This window comes from Lutjanus erythropterus, chromosome 2 (genome assembly GCF_056507025.1).
Source record: "Lutjanus erythropterus isolate fLutEry1 chromosome 2, fLutEry1.hap2, whole genome shotgun sequence".
Classification (NCBI taxonomy): Eukaryota; Metazoa; Chordata; class Actinopteri; order Lutjaniformes; family Lutjanidae; genus Lutjanus; species Lutjanus erythropterus.
Window position 1 is genome coordinate 3,077,845 of NC_139318.1, and position 13,769 is coordinate 3,091,613.

The following is a 13,769-nucleotide window of genomic DNA, read 5'->3' on the forward strand; positions in this document are numbered from 1 at the left end:
CAGTGATTCACTTTGTGTTGCTCCAGGTGTTACACACATTGGCGTTACCAGTGATACTAAATAAAGTTCTGTTCCATTCAGGTCAAACAGAGTCGGGGTGCTGCTATTGTGCATGTTGGCTCACTGGCAAGATTCTACTACACTAAATGGAACAGGACCTTTATTAGGATCATTGGCAACACGTGTGTTTACACTACTATATCATATCACACCATTAACAAGTAAGCTAACCATCCAGTCAAGTTCTACATGATGTAACCGCTGGTATGAAATGTAAGGTTATGATTGTCAATGAAGCTGCAGTGCAAAACTACTCTGTCTTAACAGCTATTTTTGTCAGTAGTGTAAAAAAAAAACATATTCTGGTTGTCCTGGCAGCTCACTCCTCATGTACAGAAGCTAAAAGTCAGCAGTGACTGTGGGTTTTCTTTCCAGCCTGTTGCCCTTTACTTTATGTTTTCTGCTTCTCCCCCTTTTCCTGTCCATCTAAAACTCTCCTATCAAAATCAAAAGGCTATAAAAAATGCCAAAATCATAACTGTTATTTTCTTAAAACCAAAATTTGCCTAAATCTTGACCTTTCAAAACATCTTAAAAGAACTTTCCAGATATGTATTGTATGTCAGTAACATACAACAACACACAATGAGAACACAATTAGTAACACCTTACAATGTGGGCACAAAAATAATATGCATGACTACTGAATTAATGCAGAATGTACAGTATCATGAATTCTTGTTGGTCACTATGAACAAATGATCAAGTTATGTGATTAGTTCTATTTTAATCATTAGTTAAAAAATGGTAATTCACAGTTGATATGCTTCCAAGTTAGCTGGATTTCAATAACAAAGAAAATATTTATGTAAATGTATTTATGTTTATGATGTAAATGTTTGCATCTGACAGCATTTGCATCTGATTTTTAAAAAATAGCTTCATATTTCTATGAGAACAGGTGCTGCTTTGCTCTCAGAGAGTCTGAGCAAATACATGGGTCTGAAATAAAGTTTTATGTAACTGAAATCATTATCAGTTCATGTATGAAGTAACTGTGAATTAAACTTGCTTAACACATGATCTATTAAGTGTGAGTTTAAGTGTGATCTCATAAAGGCTTGAACATTTGTTAGTGGTGAGCAACAGGAATTCATGATACATCCTGCATTAATTCAAGTTTGAAATTAGCATTAGTTAAGCATTACTTAAAGGTATAATCTGCAACATTTTCCCTAAAAAAAATTATGTTGCTGTGACCCTGTTTTTCTTATCTGTTTTTTCTTTCCTCCTTTTTCCTCAATGTTTTGCTGCTGCATGGGACATTTCACCAACCCAGAATGTTGGTATTTGAAGTCCTGATGTGTTCACGAACAGGTCAGACAAATTCCACTGACTTTAGCTTTAAATATATGATTTGCAGCCTTATTTAAAGTGTTACCAAAACCTCTATCTTAAGAGCAATTTCTGTCTAGAATTTTCAGGACTTGATAATCAAACACACAGCAAATATTAGAAGGCTGAAACCAGAGAGAAACCAGACTTAATAAATAAAATGAACTTTATTGGTATGAAAAAAGATTGTATATTTACAGTATTTACACAGAGCATCAACAAATATTCCTCTCATTGAACACAGTATGTGGGTGGAGTGGCTGAACAGTTACACCCACCAGACAACAGGCAGCGCTACACAGCAGCTTACTGCAGCCAGGCAGACTTTCAACACCATGCTGCCTTCAGGTACTCCTCATAAATTCCTAAAGTTCTGAAGTCTTAATCAGAAAATATGAAAAAAAAAAAAAAAAAAAAAAAGGTCCTGTAAAAAGTTGTTTTTTCTGTCTTCTGTTTTCCAAACTTTGTGTTCAAGCAGCAGAGTGACAAAAATGTTTTATAGAGCATACATCATTTATTTACTGCAGGGTTTTCATGTCTTGTTGCCCTGGCTAGATTCATATGAACCTATAGACCACTGCTTGGCAAAGAAAGATGTCTTCAGAAGGAATATGGGAGACATTTTGTAGTATTTCAACTACATTATTGTGACATTTAACAATCCCAACATTTTCTGGGACCCAAAGAAACCACTTGAAGGATCCCTGTGGAACCATAAAAACAGTGTTCAGACTTAGTTCATGTACACTTCACTGATAGGCCATGTGCAGACTTCTATGCTCTCATGACAGTGGGCAGACCTGTCAAACAGTCTCATTTCCTCCGTGCTGGCTGTCACTGGGCCCTTTGGGAGTCTGTCATGTGTGCACAATATATAAGGCATACGAAGAAACATTTCTGACAGCACTTGAAGGCATCATCAATAAGCAGTGCAGAATGGCAGGCAGCTCAGCCACTTCTCATTTGGCCGTGAATAAAGCTTCACACTGCAGCAGCAGCAGTTCCCTATAATGAATATCTCAAGTCACTTGTTGCTGACCCCTTTATGAAGCATGCAGCCGATTGGCTGAGCTCCTCTGACTCAGTCTGTGGCTCTTGGAGAGGGTCATGGTCTGGGTCACAGCCCCATTTTTATGAGCCAGCTCTTCCTCCTCCCCCTCCTCCTCCTCCTCCTCCTGGCCCCCCACACTGTGCTTTGTCTCAGCCTCAACTGTCCTCTGCTCCCGGGCCAACATAAGGACCATCTCTGCATCCAACGGCTCACCAGAGGAGAAGGGGTGGCACACGGTCTCCACCAGGCCGATGACTGTCCCCAGCACCGCGAACACCGAGCCCACCAGGTAGACCTTCAGCAGACCCCGGCTGGGCTTCTGACTCAGCATCTCTTTGGCGAAGGGGATCAACTCCTGCATGGTTTCCATCTTCACTGCAGCTGAGACAATGCTGGGCTGAGGAGTCTGTATCAGATTTGTACAAATGAACAAAAATGTATCACAAAATAAGTTATAATCAAGAAAAACTAGGAAACATCAGGTGGTTCCAGCTGTTTTCAGATGTGCAGATGTTTGTCTGTTTAATATACTTGGAATGCAATATATTTGGCCATTTAAATAAGTCAGACTTGGGGTCTGTGAACTTGCAGTCATTAGACCAAGTCACACATCAACTCTGAGATATGCAAAAACAATGGAGCAGCATCTTAAACTGACCACTTTCCTAAATTTACATGTTATGAAATATATTTGAAACAGAATATATTAGAATTAAATGCAAAAACAAACTCATCTCAAACCACCTTGACATACATGTTGTAAGCCATATCCAACTTCTGGCCATTTGAAAATGCACTCATGTAACAGCAGTCTAATATGTTGAACACACAGCATATACACACTGAAAAATAATAACTTACCGTGATGCAGTTGTTGTTTGTTCTAGTCACAAGTTCACTCTACTCTTGAGTTCCAGTTTGTGGCAAGAACAGACGTTTACTGGACACGGTGGTCATTTATAGCCCCCTGTCTCCTCCCACAGCAGCTGAATATTCATGCAGAACGGAGGCCAGGCTCTGGACACTGAAAAAAAATCAGGCTTTGAGCCAGTAACTTTGACCCAGTTGTGTACAGGCTTGTCACAGTCAACAATCTCTAAAGTTCTTACTAATACTGCGTTAGGGCAGTGTTAACTAGTGAGGTCATATCAGTGCCACACCAAATGTACAGTACTCTGCCAAATCATGTACTAGGGTTGGGTATCATGCAAAAAATTACATGTACCAATGTACCAACCAGTACCAATTTTATTTCATTTTTCATTTTACCTTTATTTAACCAAGAAGTCCCACTGAGATTACCAGAGAGACCTGGGCATGGTAGCAGCCAACCACAACATATTAAATGCAACAAATACAATATATTATACCACACAAAAAACAACATCAGTAATTATCAATAACTGACACCCTGTCCTACCACATACAGTATTACAAAAAAAAAAATTGGAATTCTTCACAAAACACAAGCAAATTGATGAAAATTCCAGCCACTTGGACAGCATATATGTTGCATTGAAAGGCTGCAAAACAGGACACAAAAAAATGATAAGATACTGGTAGCTGTATAGCCAATATCTCCAATAATATTACTATCCCACAATCAGGATGTAGTACGCAATATTAGCTCATTTTCAACCTTTTCTAACAAGTGGTTGATGTGTTAATTTCTTAATGTGTTGTTTAAGTGCTGAAGATATTGTCTTCATTGTTCATTACCTATTGGTCTTTCTGTGTGTGTATTTACACATGTAAAAGTTGCAGTGCATTGAACTAAACTCTGTAATTAACACATTTAATCCACAGTGTTTCTTATTCAATAAAATGAGCCAAGCCTTTCAAATTTTTGCCTGCATGAATATAGTCCAGATTTTTTTAAGTGTGGTTGTGTGAGGTATTTATCTAATTGTCAGTGTATTACACACAGTAGATGGAGGTTGGCAACATCTGTGTCATGGCTCACTGTCTCCCTATTGGCTGTACTGCAGGGCTGTCAGGCTAGGGGGTGGGCTTGCCTAGTCTCACAGCGGATGTTAATTCAAAAGGGGCGTGCCAAACATCCTTGGACAAAAACCACTGCCACTATCTATTAGTTTGTTTGTGTCACTGTGTGATTTTGGTGTTTTAAAGGGTTAGTTCTGATTTGCTTGAGGGGTAAGTTTGCTGTTTTTGCCAACGGAGTCTGGTGGCTTTAAAGAGGGTGACATTTGGATATTTCCTGTTGTAAAAGGCTGTCTAACAGCAAGGTAGAAAATACCATAAATATAGCACACACTTGAATTGATGTTAATTTTTTTTTCTGGGTCTAAAATCAGTTTTGCTGCTGACCCTGTTCACAACAGTATGTTGCTGAGCTTCCTACACTGGTACTCCTGCTGCTTCTCCAAACCATCTACTGTAGGTAATACACATCATCAAAACTACAAGTTTAACACAGCTGCTTAGCTTTAGCTAAATGAAAGTGTGAGAAATAAACATTTAAAATTTCATCAGAAATTTTCAGAAAACAAGACAAGCATACTGGTCACCAGGTGTGGAACTAATTAGAAATACTCAAGTTATTGTAAATCAGTAGGTTTTGTTGTGGGGTACTTGTGCTTTTAGGAGTAGATTTTGAAGTTTGCACTTTTACTTATACATCACACTATGCAATCTAATTAGTTAATTTCAAAATCATAATTAAGTAGTGAGTACAAGTTGAATTAATCTCTAAACCTTTCATCTGCATTTTTGTAGCCAATCAGGTGATCTGATCACAAACAGACCAATGAAAATCAGGACATATGGATGAAAAACTAAACAGTGCAGCAGCACAGGCAGTATGGATGTGAATGATTAATAATTAATTGATTAATCAACATTGAGAATTTAAGCAATAGAAATTATAATAACTGTTCTGTCTGACAGAGCCTTTTGTTGAATAAGAAAACTTAAACTTAAAAATGAGGGCAAAAAGACAAAATATCCCAGAAATAAATTGAAAATGAGAAAAAATGCACATAAATTGTAGAGCAGAACAGAGACAGAGGTGGGAGTTATTCAAACTCAAGATTCAAAGAGAAGAAAAACAACTTTGATCAACATCAACTGTTAAAAAGTAACTAATACTCAGAGTAGTCAAGTAGTTTTTTAGATGAATAGTTTATACTTTTACTTAAGTATATTTCTAATATCAGTACTTTTACTTGTAATGGAGTAATATTTTGTAATGTGACAGTACTTGCACTTGAGCACAGATTTTCAATACTCTTTCCACCACTGCTGGTCAATACTCAGACAGAATTAAGGTTCTTAGATCCATTATATTATCCATAGTATTCAAGTCTCTCAACTAATGACATTACATGTGCCTCAGAGAAGTGGTCTAAAATAGCCAAAAATATAACATCTACTCATCCTTTAATGAAAATGATAGAGGAAGGAAAATTACTAAATAATTTAAAATATTTATGGTGTTATTGAGCCAAAGGTCAAAATGATATCAAAGACTAAAAAAAGAAACAAGACTTGAACATGTGATGTGATGTTTCTCAGAATTGTCCTGTTATCAGGTTGGTGCAGAGCAGCTGTAGGTTGGACAGAAGCCATACAGGTGACCACAAGGTTCCCACTGCTCATGGAGTCCATGTGTATCCTCAACAGCAACAGTCACCAAATCAGGGGAAAGGTTGTGTCAACCCCGTTACCCTGCAGCATGTCTGCTGCTGCAGCACACACACTGTGACCTGTGATCAGAGTGGATGGTACAGTATGTGGAGTGGCCCACACGTACCGCACACACTCATGATGGTGACTGATGAGCAGCACAGGAAGTGCATGGATGTTTGCTCTGAATCATCTGCTGACATCAGAGAAATACATAACTGTGTGTATGCCAGCAATTACAGCACGTAGAGGAGCAGACACTACATTATTACAGAAACTGTTCTGTCTTAAAGGGAATATTTTACTCCAAAATCAAAAATACATATTTTTCCCCTGGCCTGTAATGCTATTTATCCATCCTGATAGTGTTGGTCTGAGTTGCAGAGTTTTGAAGACATCATCTGCCTTCTGTCCAGTATAATGAGACTAAATGGCACTTGGATTGCAGTACTCAAAGCACCAAAAAATACTCTAATTCTCTTTCCAGAAATCATGAGGTGGTTACTCATGATAATCCACAGACCTTCTTGTGAACAGTTTGTTGTAGGAACTACTTTCTTTCTCATAGAAAACAAAGCAGTTCCAGTAGATTCTACTGCAGAGAGAAATTAGTTCTTACTTGAAACTGTGGTGCTTATATCATCTAGTTCCATTATATTAGACAGAAGGCAGACATAAAGCCTGCAAGTAACACACACAAAAAATCTAGATAAATAAACAGCATTACAGACCAGGGAGAAAATATGTATTTTTGATTTTGAGGTGAACTGTTCTCCTAAAAAACTAACAAGAAAGTGTTATTTAATTGTTACTAAAATTATAAAAAAATAAGCCAAACCATGGTTCATGGTCCAAAATAAATGAAAACTGACTTGCCTTTCTAAACAGTTTTTAAACTTAGTCATCTCCTTGTTTTTGTCTTAGTGGGCCAATTAAACTGCCACTATTTATAACACTGCTGGGATCTGTGACATTTTTTTCAGATTGACACAGGTGTAGCTAATTAGGTCAATAAATGGCTGCATGGATTTCAGAGCGCTGCCTCTGTACATGTGTGCTCACTGGGAGGGTTTAATAGCACACCTACATGAAATAGCACCATCATTATAGTCATCATTTGTCACACCTGTGCTGTTCCTGCTATCACAAATCAAACTGTCTAGGTTACTTCCCTAACCTTGGTTCTCTGAGTAGCAAGAGTGAGGTGTCTCACTATAACCCCCTTTTACGCCAAATTAGCTCCAGTTTTTGAACCATTTGTGTTAAAGATTCTTGGAACTTTGGTGGTATTTAGCAAAACAGCCCCACCAGTTTGGAGCATAACTATAGTCTAGGGGTTCCCACTGCTCATGGAGTCCATGTGTATCCTCCACATCAGCAGTCACCAAATCAGGGGAAAGGTTGTGTCAACCCAGTTACCCTGCAGCATGTCTGCTGCTGCAGCACACATACTGTGACCTGTGGTCAGAGTGGATGGTACAGTACACGGAGTGGCCCACACGTACCGCACACACTCATGATGGTGACTGATGAGGAGCAGCACAGGAAGTGCATGGATGTTTGTTCTGAATAATCTGCTGACATCAGATAAATACCGTCCATAACTGTGTGTCTGCCAGCAATTTCAGCACGTAGAGGAGCAGACACTACATTATTACGGCAACCGTTCTGTTGTCAGCTGTTCTTCTTCAGTTTTGACAATCCCAGTTTGGTTCACACTCAACCAGTTTTCCATGTTCTGAGCTAATTTATTTGTGGTCAGAATGCTCCAAACAGCTCAAAAATAGGTGCGAACAGAACCCATGTTGGTGGAAAAGGGATACCTGAGAATTGCCCCCTTCCTTCTGTGAATACAGAGGCACTTATACCACTGCACCAACAGTGAGTGGCTTGGAGTCATGATATCCGCATCAACCATCAACCCTGGTTAGGTAATGGAAGTTCTAGTATTTGTTTCAGTGTCTCACTATGGAATATGTAGAATCCTATTTTGTGGACAAGCATATATAGAAGTGTACGTTAAAATTTTGAGGTGTCAGCAAGCAGCAGCATAGATAACCTGAAAGATACCCCTTGTAACAGAGTCCAAGAAGTTCCAAGACCTGAAAGCCTGAACTGGTGTAGGTTTACCCAAGACACAAACAACTGATCCCCTGTACTGAGGACCCTTGTTCTCTCCACGTAAGTATGCAAAGCAAACAGGGCTCAACATATGTAATCACTGCTGTTCCACAGAGTTGTCAGGTCCACTGGTGAGCATGGATTGACCACCTTAGAGAAGAAAGCAGGATTAGGCTTCAAGGTCACCCTAAGGTCTCCACAGTGAACCATACGCAAAGTCAATCCTGATGGAAGAAATCACAGACAACCACAGAGGAGGTGCTTCACCTACGCCAGTCACAGTGTACAGCCAGTTTTTCTCAGTCGCTTTGGTACATTTCCCGAATCATCCTTGACATTTGCAAAACAGTAAGTGCATTTCTCAAAACAATTCTACAAATAGCAAAACACCATGGATTACCTGCAAAAGCCAGTCTAATCCTTAGTTCATTTCTCAAAAGTAAATATCTGTGTTAATGAACATGTCAGTGCATCACAATGACAAGTCCTTGTGTCACTGTGTACGGATAAGACAGTCAAATTGCTTAGTCATGTTGTCAATATAACAGTGTACTCTGGAGGGATGTTCTGATGTAAACTATGGCTAAAGTTTTGATGACAATTATTGTAAATTGTAAGTTAAACCTTAGTGTATGTGAGAGATTGATTACAAGAGACTGGACAAGATTCACATTTACGCTTTTACTGTTTGTACTGTAATTTGTTGACAGACCATGTCATTGTGATACAGAATGGAAAAGACAGAACTCCATAGTACAAAGAAAAAAACAAAAAAACAACAGTAGAAATGTGAACATGGACAATCTCCTTAGGGACAACTGTACATGCAATGCTGTAGGAATTACAGTGCAGTCTTCCTACACCTCCTGACGTTCCTGTCTGTTGGGCCACAAATTCTCATCCACTCCTTCCATTGTCAGATATCGTAACATTGTGTTGTGCTCCGGCTACTTGCCAATTGATGGTTCATGAGATGCACCTTTGAGCTATTTCAGAAAACTGGTTGATCATTGGTTGATCTAATGCTTCACACGTTTCGCTTTGTTAGAGAAAGTCAAGATTCATCTGGGAGCAATTTACCAATTCAGGACAGATTTAGAAAAAAAAAGTCTAATGGAAATGTATAGAAATATGCTTGACATATTATGACAACTTGTTCAACCATTTTGCATGTAAAGACTTATGCAATGAACTAATGCCTAAATGTTGTGGGGGGTGAGACTATTCAATAGAGACCCATTATAATACATTTTGATCAACATGACATAAGCAATTGATAATGTAGGAAACAGCAGAGAATTGTACATAATCATTTGCATGGATGTACCAAAGCATTTGCAACTTGTTCAAAAAAATGAGAAACAGCTTTTTTGATGTGCACAAGTGACACAATGATATGGAGATTGAACAAGTAGTTTTAAGAATTTCAATTCTGATCTGAGAAATGTACCAAAGCGACTGAGAAAAACTTTAAGTTTAAAATCAGTCAAATAGGGGCTTCAGATTTTTAGTGGGGTTTTTAGCTGTTTTTATCAACGTACCCACTAGCTACATTCACTCATCTGTGACTCTGCATCAGCCACCACGAATATTGTGACTTCATTCAAAAGTAATGTGTGTTTTTTCTTTCAAATCAGAATGGCAGTACAATTAGGTCAAGAAGTGCTGGGAAAGTATTTTAAAATTAATCTTTTGAAAGGAGCTTTAGAGGGAGAAAGTCTTTGGCTGATATTTAGCACGTGAGTTTGAGGTAAAAGTGGTGAGTTTGTACACAATAAGTCTTTGTTAGGGTCTTCACTAAGTGTTAATTGAATCAGAATCAGACAGGGTTTTATTGCCAAGTAGGTGTTCACTTGTTAATGCATCATATATTGGAAATTTTACAAGTTGTGGGTCATGGTCTGGAATGCACAGACTTGCACATACAGAAAAATGGATAGAAGAAATGAATGACTGCATGCTGCTGGTAAGTTCAATTCAGACTGTAATTTTTGAAGACACTGTAGTTTGCACCTAGCTGTATGCAGCTGTTTAAACAAACTGCAGCAGCCTCAAAAAATGTGACAGCACACGCAGATGTTGCCTGTGCACCTCTACTTGAAAATAAAAAATATCAAATTAATTTCAGGGTGAATATACATCACAGAATTTATTTGCTGTTTGTGGTCACCAGCAGCAAAACTCAACCTTGCCAGTTGGAACCAGTACCCAGTTGCGTAAACCACCTTAAATTTAAAAGTTAAGTTTGTCATGTAAGTGAAATATTTCCCTGAGCTAAGAGGTTCGCTTAGGAGCGTTGCATGAAGCCTCTTAGGCCTCTGTAACTGACAAAATGTGAGAATTCTGCTGTAAAACAAACTGTAAGTTAAGTTGCAAAATATTACTGTGACAGCAACAAAGGAGATCAAACACCAACAAAAAACTGCTGACTTTCAATAAGTTAGTTATGTTAATATTTGGCTAGCAAGCTACAAAGTTGCTAGTGCTAACATCAAATCTGTACTCTCTAACAAAGTGCTAGGATCGCTCATAGTGTCCAGTGGGTTTTCTCTACAAAAAATGTGTCTTAGTATGTCTTCCTCATCGTCAATCAAAATTAATTCAGCTGTTGTCTAATGTTTCACAAATTATTTCACTTTTAATGGACTGTTGTGGGAGGAAAATGGTCACATATGGGTAGAGATGCAATGCTTTTCCCTTACAGTATCTATAGGAAATCCTTTTTTTGTTTGTTTGTTTTTTTGCTAAGGCACCCTTAAATTAAGATTTAAAGAAACCTTTAGCCTAAGTAGTTTTATGTAACCAGGCACAATCCCTGGAGAAGATCTTTGCTTTACATTGCACAGGTGTACCTGTCTTTGTGTGTGTGTGTGTGTGTGTGTGTGTGTGTGTGCGCGCGCGCACGTGTGTGCGTGTGTGTGTGGATATATTCAAGGTCATATTGTTTTTCATTCATATCTCATAACTACATTAACACCCTTCAGTAGAAAGCAGAAACATGTTCAAGCCCACACAAGTTTACTTAAGGTGAAATGTGATTGTAATTGTGTTTAGACCTCAGATTCCTTTCCCTACAGTCTTGTGTGTTTGTTTCTTATCTGCTCCTCTGTGATGTTTACCACCTTATGATATCAATAACTCTGATAAAGCAGGCTTGGCTCCATCTGACTGTAACCAGGGGCCTGAGCTGAGAGACAGAGGAAACAGCAGACTGTTACTAAGAAAGGAATCACAGCTACAGTTATTCTCCAGACTGATTGAAGGCGTGATGGTGCTTGTCTGAAGTTGTATGTGCACAGGTTGAGTCACAGGACACACCCTGTACTTGGACTTAGTCAGTGTGTCTGCGGAGAATGGAGGAAAACATTAGGTGTGTACCCAGCTGGCCCTCAGGCTACCGTTCCTCTCCACAGGAGATGATCAGCAGGAGTCTAACACACAGCCAGGCAGAGCTCAAACTCTGCCTACAGGGCACAGATTGTGTCTGGGCTGGGCTCAACTGTGTACTTTTCTCAATGGAAAACACCACAAAACAATATCTCTACAGACTTACGTCATACTTTTTTATGATTAAATCATTACAGATTAATATTCCTGTGTTATGTCTCAGGACATACATGCATAATATGATGTGGTTGGACTTTGTTGAGACATGCCTGTGTAAAATTTTGGCATTTAAGGAATTTGAGTGTTTCACTCTTCCAGTCTCAGTGACCCACTGTTGAACAGAATCTCAGCCAAACAAACACTGCATCCATTTAAGAGTCTTTAACTGATACACTGTGCACGCACACGTTGGCAGTTTTGGCAGTTAGTACACATTAAAATGAACATACTTGTTGCTATTCTGTTTCTGTATGAATGACACATGATGTTTAATGTCACATTTTTTCAGCCCTTGCCCACATTTCCACTGTGCATTGCATTGCTGAACAACAGTCTCTACCATCCCCACTGTCTTAAACTGAGACACTTTGGTTTCTGATATCTGAGGACGTCATTTTGCCATTTTACTGCACAACACTCAAAACATGGTATTAAACTAGTATTATTCAACTGGAATACAAAAGTCCGTTAGTACTTTCTTATTTATTACATTAAATAAGCACAGCTAAAGAGATAGCTCACCCAAAAATGAAAATCACACATGAAAACTCAGTCATTATCTACTTACCTTCACGGTGATTGAAGGTCAGCTTTAGTTCTTTAGTCCACAAAACTCTGCTGGAGTTTCACAGGAAAACAGTGTTGCAGAATCTCGCAAAAAATGGAAGTGAATGGTTTTCAAAAAAAAAAAAAAAACATAAAATGCCTCCATACTGCTCATCCGAGTATCCTAAAACTCCAGCATGCCAAGTTGACATAAGCATTAGCCTCAACTTACCATTGTTCGTACAACTTGAATTGTGGAACAAAATTGGAAATTGTTGCGTCTCTGTCTGTAATTTTCAACAAGCACATTTTACATTCTGCAATTCATTTTTCACTGACCACCAGATAGTTTTTGTAAATGTTTTTCCAACTGCAGCTCAGTAATGTAACATTAGTTCTTCATTGGTCTCTCCTGCAACCTGATTGGATGGTGTCCAGATGGTTCAAATAAACTGGATCTGGGGAATGAAGTGCTGACTTGAGAATGAATAGTGTTTGTGATTCAGGAAAATGAAGGAAATTAATTTAGCTTGCATGTAGCATTTCATCTCGGAAAAAGACTAAAGAAATGTATCAAATCCATATTACATACAAATTCAGCTAAAAGTGAAACAGTACAGGCTGTGAAATGTACTCAAAGTATAAAAGTATAAAAGTAAAAAGTGGCGTCAGACGGACATTTCTACTGACTGTCTATACGAGAAGCTAAATGAGTCTTGCCTTTTCTGCTGTCGAGCCTCCTTCTCTGTTTTTTCATCTTGTTACATAGTTTCTGTCTTGTTACATCTTCTGTGTAGTTTTTGTCTTGTTGTGGTCTTGTAACCGTAACAAGACAAAAAATTAACAAGACGCAAAAGACACAAAAAACACTAAAAACTTTGCAAAACTCATTGCCATAACAAGATGAAAAACTAACAAAACGAAAAAAGATGTTACAACAAAAGACATCTTTTATGTAGTTTTGGTCATGTTACGGTTATGTCTTAGTTTTTAGTGTTGTAACATCTTTTTTCATCTTGTTAGTTTTCCGTCTTGTTAAGGTAACATCTTTGCAAAGTTTTTAGTGTTGTAAAGTCTTTTGTCTTGTTAGTTTTCATCTTGTTGTAGTTACATCTTTTATGTAGCTTTTGTCTTGTCACAGTCACGTCTTTCACATAGCTTTTATAGTTGAATGTCTTCTTTTGTCCTGTTACTTTTTTGTCTTGTTACAGTCACATCTTTTACAGTTTTTAGTATTGTAATGTATTTTTTGTCTTGTTAGTTTTTTGATGTTACAGTTACTTTTTTACGTTATTTTTTGTCTTGTTACGTCTTTCACATACTTCTTCATCTCGTTACATTTTTTACATTTTACGTTTTTTTTCTTGTTACACCCTGTGCATTGTTTTCCATTTTGTTACATTTT

At 38.1% G+C, this 13,769-nt stretch overlaps 1 protein-coding gene and 1 long non-coding RNA gene across 2 annotated transcripts in view; both read right to left on the reverse strand.

The window, feature by feature from the left end:
• Positions 1–13,769, reverse strand: part of LOC146331012 (uncharacterized) — a 150,987-nt gene that overhangs the window by 42,966 nt on the left and 94,252 nt on the right. The gene's annotated exons all lie outside the window — the stretch shown is intronic.
• Positions 2,133–3,464, reverse strand: LOC146331015 (G0/G1 switch protein 2-like). Its single transcript, XM_084726091.1, has 2 exons — positions 3,308–3,464; positions 2,133–2,852 (listed from the first exon to the last, which is right to left on the reverse strand). The coding sequence occupies exon 2, from the start codon at positions 2,814–2,816 to the stop codon at positions 2,439–2,441; it is 378 nt and encodes a 125-aa protein (XP_084582217.1). The 5' UTR covers positions 2,817–2,852; positions 3,308–3,464; the 3' UTR covers positions 2,133–2,438.

Coding starts and splice junctions, on each gene's coding strand:
- LOC146331015 (XM_084726091.1), bottom strand. CDS start 2,816: ATGGAAACCATGCAGGAGTTGATCCCCTTCGCCAAAGAGATGCTGAGT.